This window comes from Megascapheus bottae, chromosome 3, assembly GCF_031878675.1.
Source record: "Megascapheus bottae isolate mThoBot1 chromosome 3, mThoBot2.hap1, whole genome shotgun sequence".
Taxonomy (NCBI): Eukaryota; Metazoa; Chordata; class Mammalia; order Rodentia; family Geomyidae; genus Megascapheus; species Megascapheus bottae.
In genome coordinates, this window is record NC_143511.1 from 81183996 (window position 1) to 81196756 (window position 12761).

Genomic DNA, 12761 nt, shown 5'->3' on the forward strand with positions numbered 1-12761 from the left:
AAAGTTGTATTTATTTGGTTTTGACACCAAATACAAAATACAGAAAGTGTTTGATTGACCACTGGTGGTAGCCAACTCACAAGTCAGTGATTCAAGTTAAATTTGGGTCAGTAAGCATGTAATTTCTAGGCTTGAAATGCTCGGATCAACTTTAAAGTGCATGCTTTAGAAAGAGGCCTTGGGTGTCTTCTGCTGGTGCTAAGAAGACAGGCCAAGGGCCATGCATGATCCTGTAGCCCAGGTATGCTCCTGATACACGTGCTCTAGCCAAGACTTTACTGAAAGTACCATGGCTTTTGGTGCAGACACCTGTTAACTTTGTGACATTAGGAACTGAGACATGATCTGGGCAGACTGCCAGTGTCAGGTCTTACTCTGTGGGAGAGGCAGTCATCCATTTCTCAGATTGTACTTTGCCCAGTTCCCGGTGGGTATAGAGAGGTTCTTGGAAAGGGCTTTGTAGGTGAGATTTAAGGTAGCATTGACAAGCTTGTTGGTCATCCCTGAACAAAATAACCCTCTGAAGATCTTCCCTCTTCGCAGCTAGCACTGACTGGGCTTTCCTAAAAGTTGTTTATTCTAATTTTGTTTGTGTGTGAATACGTACTATTGAGTGTTGCTTAAATTTAAAATTTTTTTTCAATTGTATATCTTTTTAGGTTTAACCTATTTGAACATTGAAAAGAAAATAGCCCAGTATTATCTTGAAGTTGATAACATTGTTAATGTAAATCTAATATTTGTGTAACTACCAGGGCTACCTGGTGGCTTCTGGGACATCAGTAGCATACTAGCGCTTAGTGCTCGGCTAGTTTGCTTTCCTTTCTGGTGGAAGTGGGAATTCAACGGGCATAGTTCATAGAGCTAGCTTGGTTTCATCTGCTTTTGTTTGGGAAAGACTGATTCAAAATTGACACCAGTCTGTGGGCTCAATTTGGTAAGACAATAGTGTGTTGTTTGACCACTGATCAGTTTTCATCATTTGTTGTCTAGTTAATATTTTAATTCCTGTAACAGGACCCTTTTCTGCCTTTAAATTATTGTTGATTGGGCTGAGAGTTTGGCCTAGTGGTAGAGTGCTTGCCTAGCATGCACGAAGACCGGGGTTCGATTCCTTGGTACCATATACTTAGAAAAAGCCAGAAGTGGTGCTGAGGCTCATGTTGTAAAGTTCTAGCCTTGAGAAAGTCCAAGGACAGTCCTCAGGCCCTGAGCAAAATCCCAGGACTGGCAAAAATAAAAAAATAAAATAAATAAATTATTGTTAAACGTTAATAAATCTGGGATATGTGGTTCTTATGCTTGGTGACACAAAAAAAAGAGTCTCATGGACTTTTGTGCTTGGGCTGGCTTTGAACCATGATCCTCATAGCCCAGCCTCCTGAGTATCTAGGATTACAGGCATGAGTCACAGTATCCTGCATGGAGTTTATTGTTCATTGCTATGCAGACCTGTTGTGGCAAATGATAGGTAATTTTTAAAAAAAAAAAAAAGTAAGACCGTAATAGATTATAATATTTATCTACCTATTATGCTTTTGTTTGGTATCATTCTCCACCTGCCAAAAATGTATGCTTCAGAAAATGTATGCTTCAGTGCCCAGGCCCTGAGTTCAAGCCTCAAGACTGGCAAAAACAAAACTATTGTCTTGTTGGTCACTGATATATTTCATGTTCCTAGAAAATTGACCAGGTTCCTAGAAACTAGACCATTGAAGACACTCAAAAAATTTATTAAGTAAAACAAATAAACTTTCACCTTTTTCATATCCCACCAAAGTTTCAATCATCAGGTTCCATTGGCTCTATCTGTAAAATATATCTCAAATATTTTTGCCTTCTGCACTGACACCCTCAGACAAAATCTCCATTATTTCTAACCTGGACTATGGCCAAGCCCCTGATTATTTCCCCATAAATGTTTTCTACTCATATGGATCAGGGTAATCTAAAGATGTAAATCTCAGTCCTTCTTCTAACCTCTAAGTATGATCTTATTTGGAAGAATTTTTTTTTGGCTGTGGGGCTTAAACTTTGGGGCCAGGGTACTTTCCCTAAGCTCTTTGAACCATGCCTCCATTTCTGGTTTTCTGGTATTTAACTGGAGATAGATCTCATGAACATTTGAATGGAAATTCTCATTTCTCAGCCTCCTCAGAAGCTAGGATTACAGGTGTGTAGCCACCTATGACCAGCTAGAATTTTTTTTTTGCCAGTCCTGGAGCTTGGACTCAGGACCTGGGCACTGTCCTTGAGCACTTTTGCATAACACTAGCACTCTGCCACTTGAACCACAGTGCCACTTCCAGTTCTATGTATGTGGTTCCAAGGAATTGAACCCAGGGCTTTGCGCATGCCAGGCAAGGACCCTAGCATTGGGTCATACTTCCAGTCCCTAGAAACTTTTTTTTAAAGACAAATCTTTCACCTGTCTTGAAAGACTCTACTACCTATCTCTCTAAACTCATTTACATCTTACTCCATCATTCTTTAAGCTTTCCACTGGCCTTCTTTTAAGTTTTCAAATATACTATTTGCACTGCCGAGGCCCTTGCATTTACCACTCCGCCTGAAATACTCTCCTTCAATTAATCAATTCTAATTCTTTCTCCCTGAAAGCTTCATGAAAGGGAGACTATGGCTTTTCAATTCAGAATTGTATCCCACACTGGGTATTGTGACACACACCTGTAATCTCAGCCATCAAGAGGTAGAGGCAAGAGGATCAACAGTTGGAGGCCAGATTTGGCTATACAATGTGATTCAGGCCAACTTAGGATTCATACTGAAACCCTATCTCCAGAAACAAAAGAAAGAAAAAAGAAGGAAGGAAAAAAGGAAGGGAGAAAGAAATAAAAGACAGGAATAGTGACTCAGCCTGTAATTTCAGTTATATAAGAAGCAGAGATTGGCTTAATCATAGTTTGAGGCAACAAACTGGCTGGGCACAGTGGCTCATGCCTGTAATCCTAGATACTCAGGAGGCTGAGATCTGAGGATCACAGTTCAAAGTCAGCCCAGGCACTAAACACCCTGAGATTCTTATCTCCAATTAACCACCAGAAATCCAGAAGTAGTGCTGTGGCTCAAAGTGGTAGAATGCTCACCTTCAGCTGAAGCACTCAGGGACAGAGCCCAGGCCCAAAATTCAAGCGCAGAGAGGGGGGAGGAGGGAGGAATGGAGGGAGGGAGGGGGGAGAGAGGGAGGGAGGGAAGGAAGGAAGGAAGGAAGGAAGGAAGGAAGGAAGGAAGGAAGGAAGGAAGGAAAAAAAGAAATCATAATACCCCAAGTTGAAACTCAACTACCATCAAAAGATGCACAAAGGTAAAGAATAGCTTTTCTACAGAGAAAAGGCTTCCAATTGAAGGTAACATTGGAGCTAGCCTTGGTTCTGCAACGTAAGAGGAAAACCATTACAGGTAAACAAGGCAAGGCAGATAACAAAGGTTAGAGGAACAGTAGGAAGAACTGAGTTTATATAGACAAACTCCAAAGATTCTAAAACAGGAGAAGAAGGAGAAGAAGAAGAAGAAGAAGGAGGAGGAGGAGGAGGAGGAGGAGGAGGAGGAGGAGGAGGAGGAGGAGGAGGAGAAGAAGAAGAAGAAGAAGAAGAAGAAGAAGAAGAAGAAGAAGAAGAAGAAGAAGAGGAGGAGGAGGAGGAGGAGGAGGAGGAGGATATGTATACAATAGTACACAATTTTCACACACACACAGACACACACACACACACCTCCCAAAGATATGTGGAGAAGAAAGGTGACCCAAAGGAACCACTCTCATTGAACAGCGTATTTGAGTGTCATGCAGAATCTGGAAACTCATTCTATCATACTTCTCCAGTCTTCCCAGGCACCAAAGAGTGAGTCATCCCTGAAATTCCCCTGACACCAACTACCACAGAGTTCCCCAAAGGATGCAAAGACAGAATCTCCATGGGCTCTGGTACAGCAGAGAGGGGAGGAGGAGGCAAGAGGAAAATAGGAAGAGGCCATTCCCTCAGGGCCTGTTCCTATGGCTGGGGTGGGGCATGTCCCCGCTGCCTCCCCTTGCTATTGCCTCTCCAAAGGCTGGACTGAAGCAGTTCTGCTGGCAGAATATCCAGTCCACCTCCACTTCTTGGTAGGTCCTTAAACCCATAACCAAACACCACTACTGGGACAGCAACTGGTGAAGTATCAGGAAAGAACAAGCCATGAATTCAGGATTGCTAAGGACAGATCACATATTGTGATTGCAAGAGGGCTAGGCAGCCTCACCTAATTTAAATACATTTGTGAGTACAGTGGGGCCTAGATAGAAGATGAATCAAAACCAAGATTTTGGCAGAGAGAAAGGAGAGAGCGGGAAGGAGTTAAGGGAATCCTCCAGAAAGTCAGAATGTTAAAATATCAAAGATAAAAATATTATTTTCACCTAGGGTCTTAACGCTTAGGACTGGGTCAAATCTCAGACTCAGCATCTCCTGGGTACTTGTTGGAAATGCAAAAATTCCCAGGCTCTACCACCAGCCTTTTTGAGGCAGGAGCTGTGTTTAATAAGATCTCCAGGTGAATTCTGTGCATGTTAAACATTGACAAGGTCAGTTTAAGAGGTCCAAATCAGATACATCAGAATCAACTGGCACATTGATTCAATTACAGATCTCTGAGCCCTGCTCTAAATCAATTCAGAAATTCTGGGCACTGTGCTCACAAAGCTTCTAAGTTATTCTAATGACACCAGACCACAGAGTATGGAAGAATCCATTGCTCTGGTCCAAACTGCTCAGTCTAAAGATGAGAGGCCTGAAGCGATCAGGGAAATGAACTTGATGCTTTCCCAAGAGACAAAATTATAGTCTTCCTAGAGATTGTGTTTAAGAAAAGGTAAAGAGATCTAAGTTCATAGTTGTATTTAACTCTCTTGCCTTGTTCAGAAAACTCGATTGTTATTGTCATGGTGGTGGTGGTGGTGGTGGTTTAATTTCAAGGTAGGATATTCCTAAACAGGGAAAGGAAGGGACTTGAGACAGATGAACAGAGATCAAAAGAACCAGATTGGAACCCCAAGCTTGCTGCATGCTACCCACCGCTGCCTCACCTGGAGTAGATATTTGAAGGAGAGCAGCAGGAAAAGAAGCAAACAGGCAAAGAGGAGAAGCCAACACATACTGATTCACAGGGAGCCAGACTGCTCTCAATAGATTCTAAGAGACAGAAAGTCAGATACATGAACACAAAGCCTTTCTTAGAAAAGAGTATCCCACACAATCTGCAAAGGAAGAATTGTTCTGGACATGGCAACCAACCACTATGGCTTAGCTGGGACTGATGAGTTTCCTGGGACACTGGACTTTCAGAGCTAAATATGGAGACCATTCTATGCCAAATGGGACTGTTCAGTCATCTTGTTTCTTGGGTGGACTAGGTCCTTGGATTCCAAATGGGATACATAAAAAGTTTCAGCCAGTTTCCGTGAGTATATAAGGGAAATGCTTTCACCATTCCATTTTGGTTTACTGGACACCTGCTAAGTGCCCAGTTGTACAGTAAATAACAGTGAACTATATACCTCCTTCATCCTGACAGAACTTTCCGGGAGAATATACCACCCAAATTTACCACAATGTTGAACTTAAGCTACTCTCTTCCTACCCTTCTCTGCTTATTTTTTTTGTCAGTCATGGGTCTTGAATTCAGAGCCTGGGAGCTGTCCATGAGCTACTTCTGTTCAAGGCTGACACTCTATCACTTTGAGCCACAGCCCCACTTCTGGTTTTTGAGTGGTTAATTGGTGATAAGAGTTTCATGTGGACTATTTGAAGCCTGGATTGGCTTCAGATAGTAATCCTCAGATCTCAGCCTCCTACGGAGCTAGATTTACAGGTGTGTGAACCACCAGTGCTCGGCTTCTGCTTATTTTTTTTTGATGGAAGATTAAAAAAAATGTAATTCCTCTCTTTACAACTTACACCATTTAAAATGATTAAAAATGGGTATATAGCTCAGTGGCAGAGTACCTGCCTAGCATGAATAGTCCTTTAGTTTAATGCCTAATACAACAGAGAAGAAAGGAGGGAAGGAAGGAAAGAATGAAGGAAGAAAGGAAGGAAGGGAGGGAAGGAGGCTGGGAGACAGGGAAGGAGAGAAGGAAGGAGGGGAGAGGGAGGGAGGGAAGGAAAGAAAGGAAAGGATTTAAAAAGGGATGTGATGAAGAAAAGAAATTATGAAAGTATTAGAAGAAAAACATGAAACAAGGTTTTCATAATCTGAGAATGGGTAGGTGATACACATGTCCACATATAAGTGGATGCAAAAACTTCAGACATTTCCTGTCTTCTCCGGTGCTAAATATTACCTGAGAGCAAATGCAGAAGCTGTCCTTTGTGGGAGCCTGAGCTGTCTTGTTTCAATGCTAGTCTCCCATATATTATAAGGTTAAGATTCTCCTCATAGATAGTAAGGCAAATGAGAGGCAAATGAAGTCTTATTCTCTCCATTTTCCAGATGAAGATGGAGAGACACTGGAAGCAGCTTTGCTCTTCCTCCCTTTGTAAAGGTGAGTGGTCTTTGCTTTCCATGTAGGCAAACCAAACACACAAAGAACTTACTATCCACTGGGTCTCTGAGCAGAACTTCAGCCAGGCAGCTGACTTCATGCATGGACCACATGGAGCTAGGTAAATCTTGAGCCTCGTTGCTTTTTTCTACCCCCAGAAACTATCTGACTTCCCTCCTATGGACCAGACACAGAGAAGGGACTAATCCACAGCCTTCTGCACTACCCACTAAGGGTAAGCAGATGCATTAGCCATAGTCCCAGAGCACAAGCTGTTTAACACAGTGGGAGACTACAATTATAAAACTGTGGACTAGCATGCAGTGTGTCAGAACACTAGAACTTCTTTCTTTTTTATTTTTTTAAGATTTTATTTACATTGGTTTTTACATCGTATTTCAAATGTCATGTTTAACAAACAATATGTTGGGTCTTTTTAAGGACGCTATGCATTACTTTTTATACAAAGGCATCCATAGTTTCTAAAAGTACTCTAAAGCGAGAACATTCTCTTTAAAAAAAAAAAAAGTGAACTGCACCAATACAGTCCCATGACGTCTGTACCAGTCCTCCTTAAAACTTGATCCTTGGCATAGCAGTTACTTCTGCTTAGGAAAGACATTCTCAGATGTGTTCACATCCACTGAATCAGGATTGATGGGGTGCAGCCAAGGTGTCTACACATTTACCTGTTATTTTTCAGATAGGGTGCTGAGTTTTTGCTCGGACTGGCCTCAGACTTTGAGCCTCCTACTTTGGCATCCCAGCATACTGCGATCACAGGCCTGTGCCATCACTTCCTGCATAAACTACTTTGTAATGTACAGTACCACCTTTTTCACTGGAACAGTGACTTTTCAATTTAGCAAAATTTACTACACCTTATTTCTTTAGTCTTACTGAAATTTCTTTTACCCTTTGGTCAGTCTCTCCCCATCCTCTATCCATTCTCTCTCCAGCTTCCAGTAGAACCACCTTTCTATTCTCTAAGGGATCAACTTCATTATATTCTGCTCAGGGACTGTAGTTAATCATGTATCTTTCATAATTACTAAGGGAATCGATTTTAATCCAAAAAAATTGGCTAAATGATGGTGTGTTAATTAGCTTGATTTCATCTTTCTCACATGTCTTAGTAGATCAAAACATCACATTGTACCCCATAAATGTACTCATATATATTTATATATTTAAAATAGTCCTCAATTGAGTATGACGATGATACAGAGAACCCAGGGATTAAGGCTCCAGCATGAAGATTTAGTGCTCAAATATTCATAAATAGCTTCCTGTAAAAGCTAATGCTTAGTGGACAGAGATACTTGTTGCTTTTTTATGGTTCAGGAATTGAACCTAGGGCTGTGCGCATTTCACTTCTGTTAGCCTAGCTACTCAGGAGGCTGAGATCTGAGAATCTTGTTTTGAAGCCAGTCCAGGCAGGAAATCTTATGAAACTCTTATCTCTAAGTAACTAAAATGAATTAATCTCCAATTAAGCTGGAAGTGGAATTGTAGCTCAAGTGGTAGAGTGTTGCTAGTCTTGAACAGAAAAGCTCAGGACAGTGCCTACGCCCTGAGTTCAAGCCCTGGCACCAAAAACAAAAGAGAAAAAGAAAAAGAAGACGCATCGGCTATGGAGATTTGAAAAGGAGAAACAGTAACAAAATCCTGAGCCTGGAGTCTTTTATGTAGAACCTATCTGCTTGGAGCAACCAACAGTATGTCTTCTATTCATATAGTTTAAATAAGTTCACATAAGTTGCTTTCTGCTTTCTCAACCTGTGTGTATTTTCTGAAATTTATGTTTGATGTTTTGTTTTCCTTGTTTGTAATTTCAAGGGTTGATTCCAGGGACTTGTGCATACTAAGCAAACACACTACCTCTGAGCTACATCCTCAACCTCAAATTATGGGTTTATCTCGATGTATTTTCTTTATTACATACCCCACCCCATCCCCACACATCAGTGTATATAAAAGAACCTAATACTCAAAGGCAGGGCTTCCAGGGTCTCAGCAGGGTTGCCTTAGGCCTTGGGCCACCACAGACAAGTTAAATGAGTACATAATCTAGTGGGGATGAGATGGCCTTGCAGTTGGGGTGGACAGGTGTCCAGTCCTGTGTCAACCTGATCAATCTTCTCAGGATCTTGCTGCCTGGGGAGGTAGGCAGGGCAGTAATTAAGTGGATTCTTAGGGGTCAACAACATTCATGGGAAACAAACCAGTGGATTAACATGCCATTAACACGCCAAGTGCACTGTGGCAGGCACAGATGAGGCAGACATTTATTTGGCATTTATCTTCCTTTGGATAGATCAGGTGTCAAACACATAAAGAATAAACGAGTTCTAAACAGAGAGAATAAGTACCAAGGCCCAGTGAAGCTACATGGTACTTGTGGAGAATAAACAGTTGACTGCCCGGAAGTTGAGCCCCTGCTCCACTCAAGGCAGTCCATTGGACCTTGATTAGACATCTGGTATATGTGAGCTGCTTTACCTGCTTATCTCACCAAACCTGTCCACCTTTTCCCCATTGCACAAATTGAGAAAATTATGACTCATCGAGGTGAAAAAAAATTAGTCCAGGAAGAGAGTCACATTTATTTTTCTTTACAAGCTTGTCTCCCCAGAATAGCAGGCCACACTTTTCCCAGGTCTTACTGTAATGGAAAGAACTCACAGCAAGTTTCAAGGCTCAGATAGCTGTACTAGAAAGGAGAAAAGGAAATGGAGAAGAGATTGCATACAGAATCATGGAATTTTCCATCTTTGAGCAGACCCTAAATACTATCCCATTCAACATTCATTCACGTACAAGTGTTCATTTTTATGTTTATAAACATAACTACATAGACATAAAAATCTATGATGGGTTATATACTCTATAGACATGATGTTTTATCACATAGATTAGTGCTTAATTTTTTTTTGTCAGTTCTGGGCTTAAGCTCAGGGCCTGACCACTGTCCTTGGACTTTCTCAAGGCTAGAGCTCTACCACTTGAGCCTCAGCAGTATTTCCGGCTTTTTCCTATGTATGCAGTACCGAGGAATCAAACCTGGGTTTTCGTGCATGCTAGGCAAGCACTCTAGGCCAAACTCCCAGCCTTAATTTTAATTATGCTTTAAAATCTAAGTGCCAATGATTGTATACAGAGATTCCCTTCTTAAATACTTGTTAAACATGACATTTGAAATATGAAGTAAAAATCAATGTTAATAATGCTTTAATAATAATTGAAAGGACCTGCAGGATATTGAAACAAAAGCCATATAATGAATGATTGTTGTCCTTAATGCACTATGTTGTCTCTCATCTCCTTTGCTGTCCCTTGGTTATCTCATATTGGTATAGTATTTCACTTTGTTATCTGATATATTGAATTTATTTGTATTTGGATATTTGAAATTTGATAGGGAAGGGGGGAAAACCAAGATGGGTGGGGGGTGTGGGGGGGAGGGAAATAGGTACCAAGACATGTGAAAGGGTACCAATGTATGTGAATTAATGTACCTTCTATCTGGCAAATACCATGTAATAAAAAAATTATTATAAAAAAATGCTTTAATAAAAAAATAAAACAAACCTTTATTGAGCACCTACTATGGGCCAGCAACACTAGTACTATGCATATGAATTTTAGTAAGGGGACCCAGACTCCTTCCTTCATGAGGATGAAATTTCAGTGACTTCACAGCATTAGAAACAAAGGTTAAGAGAGACTTATTATACAAGGTCACACAGCAAATTGGTGGCAGTCTGAAATCCAAGGCTTCCTGACTCCCAGGGTGCCCTGCTTCTCCTCTGTGACTGACCTGGCCTTTCTCTCATCTTTTCGCTTTGATTCCCCTCAGTATCTGCACAGCAGAATGGCTCCAGAGAACTTCACACGGGATGGGGTTGCTCCTTCTGAATTCATCCTTCTGGGCATCACCCACCGCTGGGACCTGCGGGTGACTCTCTTCCTCATCTTCCTGCCTGTCTATGCAGTGAGCCTGTTGGGGAACACAGGAATGGCGCTTCTGATCTGGGTGGATGCCCGGCTCCACACACCCATGTACTTCTTCCTGGCCAACCTCTCCCTGCTAGATGCTTGCTACTCCTCAGCCATTGGCCCCAAGATGCTGGTGGACCTGCTGCGGCCCTGTGCCACCATTCCTTATGCAGCCTGTGCGCTGCAGATGTTTGTCTTCGCGGGGTTGGCTGATGCAGAATGTTGCTTGTTGGCAGCCATGGCCTATGACCGCTACGTGGCCATAGGGAATCCTCTTCTGTATACGACGGTCATGTCTCGGGGTCTCTGTCTGGCCTTGCTGGGAGCTTCGGGCCTGGGTGGGGCCGTGAGTGCTTTTGTCCACACAATTTTCACCTTCCGCCTGAGCTTCTGTCGCTCCCGAGCCATCAACAGCTTCTTCTGTGACATCCCGCCCCTGCTGGCCATCTCCTGTGACGACACCAGTCTCAATGAACTGCTGCTGTTCGCCATCTGCGGCTTCATCCAGACAGCCACGGTGTTGGCGATTGTGGTGTCTTACGGCTTCATTGCCGGGGCTGTGGTCAGCATGCGCTCGGCTGAGGGCCGTCGGAGGGCGGCCTCCACCTGCGGCTCACACCTCACGGCGGTGGCCATGCTCTATGGGACGCTTATCTTCATGTACCTGCGTCCCAGCTCCAGTTACACCTTGGACAATGACAAGATGGCGTCCATGTTCTACACCCTTGTCATTCCGGCCCTCAACCCGCTCATCTACAGCCTCCGCAACAAGGAGGTTAAGGAAGCCGTGTGGAGAACCCGGAGTCGCTTCTGCTGTCCAGGGCAGGCCACCTGCAGTTGGTCTCAAGAGGCTGGTTAGATCTGACTCTGGCTAGATAAGGAAGGACCCTCTCTCTGTCGCATTCGCTGTGACTTACAAAGATAGGTGCTCCTCTAGTCTTGATGTGTCTTGTCATTATTAAAGGGACTGTGGGAGGTGAAGGCATACAGAATAGAAGCAGGAACATAGGGTACTCTAGGGTGAGACCTAGAGCCAGAACCATGACCAGGGGATGTTTCTACACACCTGCCTGAGAGTCGGCAGTTCAGGATGGACAGTTTCTGGAGTTACAGATGAAGTAACAGAATCTAACTTTCCATCTGTGCTTAGAAGGGACTGATCCCTAAAAATGGAGTGTGATCCCTGCTATTTCCAAGATTCCTAGATTCTTTCCATGTTAGGTATCTTCATCGCCAGTGGAAATCTCTTTGTTCTCCTTCACTTTAGGAGAGTCTGGTCCTCATTACTAGCAAATTTGGGATATATTTAGCATTTATGCTTTGGATAAACTTGGGATTGGCTAGAAAAAAAATTAGGAATACTTTCATGTTCGTGCAGAACAAATTAAGATTGGAATTCAGGTTTTATTTGCATTGCTGGATTAAATTAGAATTTGAATTAAAACTCATAATAGATATGTTAAGTTGCTGTATGGCTACCACTTGTGATATGTTTAAGTCACAGTGTAGTTGTTACACTTAGGTTGTGTTTAGAAGTAGAAGAGAGTTACAGAAGAATATTTTAGTTACAGACATAATTTTAGGTAACAAAGACTTGCTTAGGGTTAAAATTAATTCTGTGTGTGTCTGTGTGCACATACAAGTGCACATATCCTGGGGTTTCAATTTAGGACCTGGGCCCTATCCCTGAGCCTTTTTGCTCAAGGCTAGCATTCTACCACTTGAGCCACAACTCCACTTGTGGCTTTTTGGTGGTTAATTAAAGATTGGAGATAAGAGTCTCATAGAGGGGCCAGGAGTGAGGCCTACTGATAAGAGTGCTCACCTAGCATGCACAAAGCCCTGGGTTCGATTCCTCAGTATCACATACACATACAAAAAGTTGGAAATGGTGCTGTGGCTGAAGTGGTAGAGCACTAGCCTTAAGAAAGTTCAAGGATAGTGCCCATGCCCTGAGTTCAAGTTCTAGGACTGGCAAAAAAATAATCTTGGGGACTTTCTTGCTCAGCCTGGCTGCAAACCATGATTCTTAGATCTCAACCTCCTGAGTAGCTAGGATTACTGATGTAAGCCACCAGCACACATCAGAGTTTCTTAATTCTTAAATGTAGTGGTGATTTATGGATGAATTTACTTATATTTAATTTGGAGTTATGAGCATGCTCACATTAGCATATTGTGCTAAAATCACAGACATCCAGAACTAGGATTAGGATTATAAACA

The 12761-nt window shown here is 42.4% G+C and overlaps 1 protein-coding gene across 1 annotated transcript; it reads left to right on the forward strand.

Annotated features, from left to right (window-relative positions):
* The first annotated feature begins 10363 nt into the window (after window positions 1-10363).
* Or5c1 (olfactory receptor family 5 subfamily C member 1) lies at window positions 10364-11529 on the forward strand. The gene has a single exon (XM_090330583.1). The coding sequence runs from the start codon at window positions 10413-10415 to the stop codon at window positions 11394-11396; it is 984 nt and encodes a 327-aa protein (XP_090186709.1). The 5' UTR covers window positions 10364-10412; the 3' UTR covers window positions 11397-11529.
* Window positions 11530-12761: the final 1232 nt, after the last annotated feature.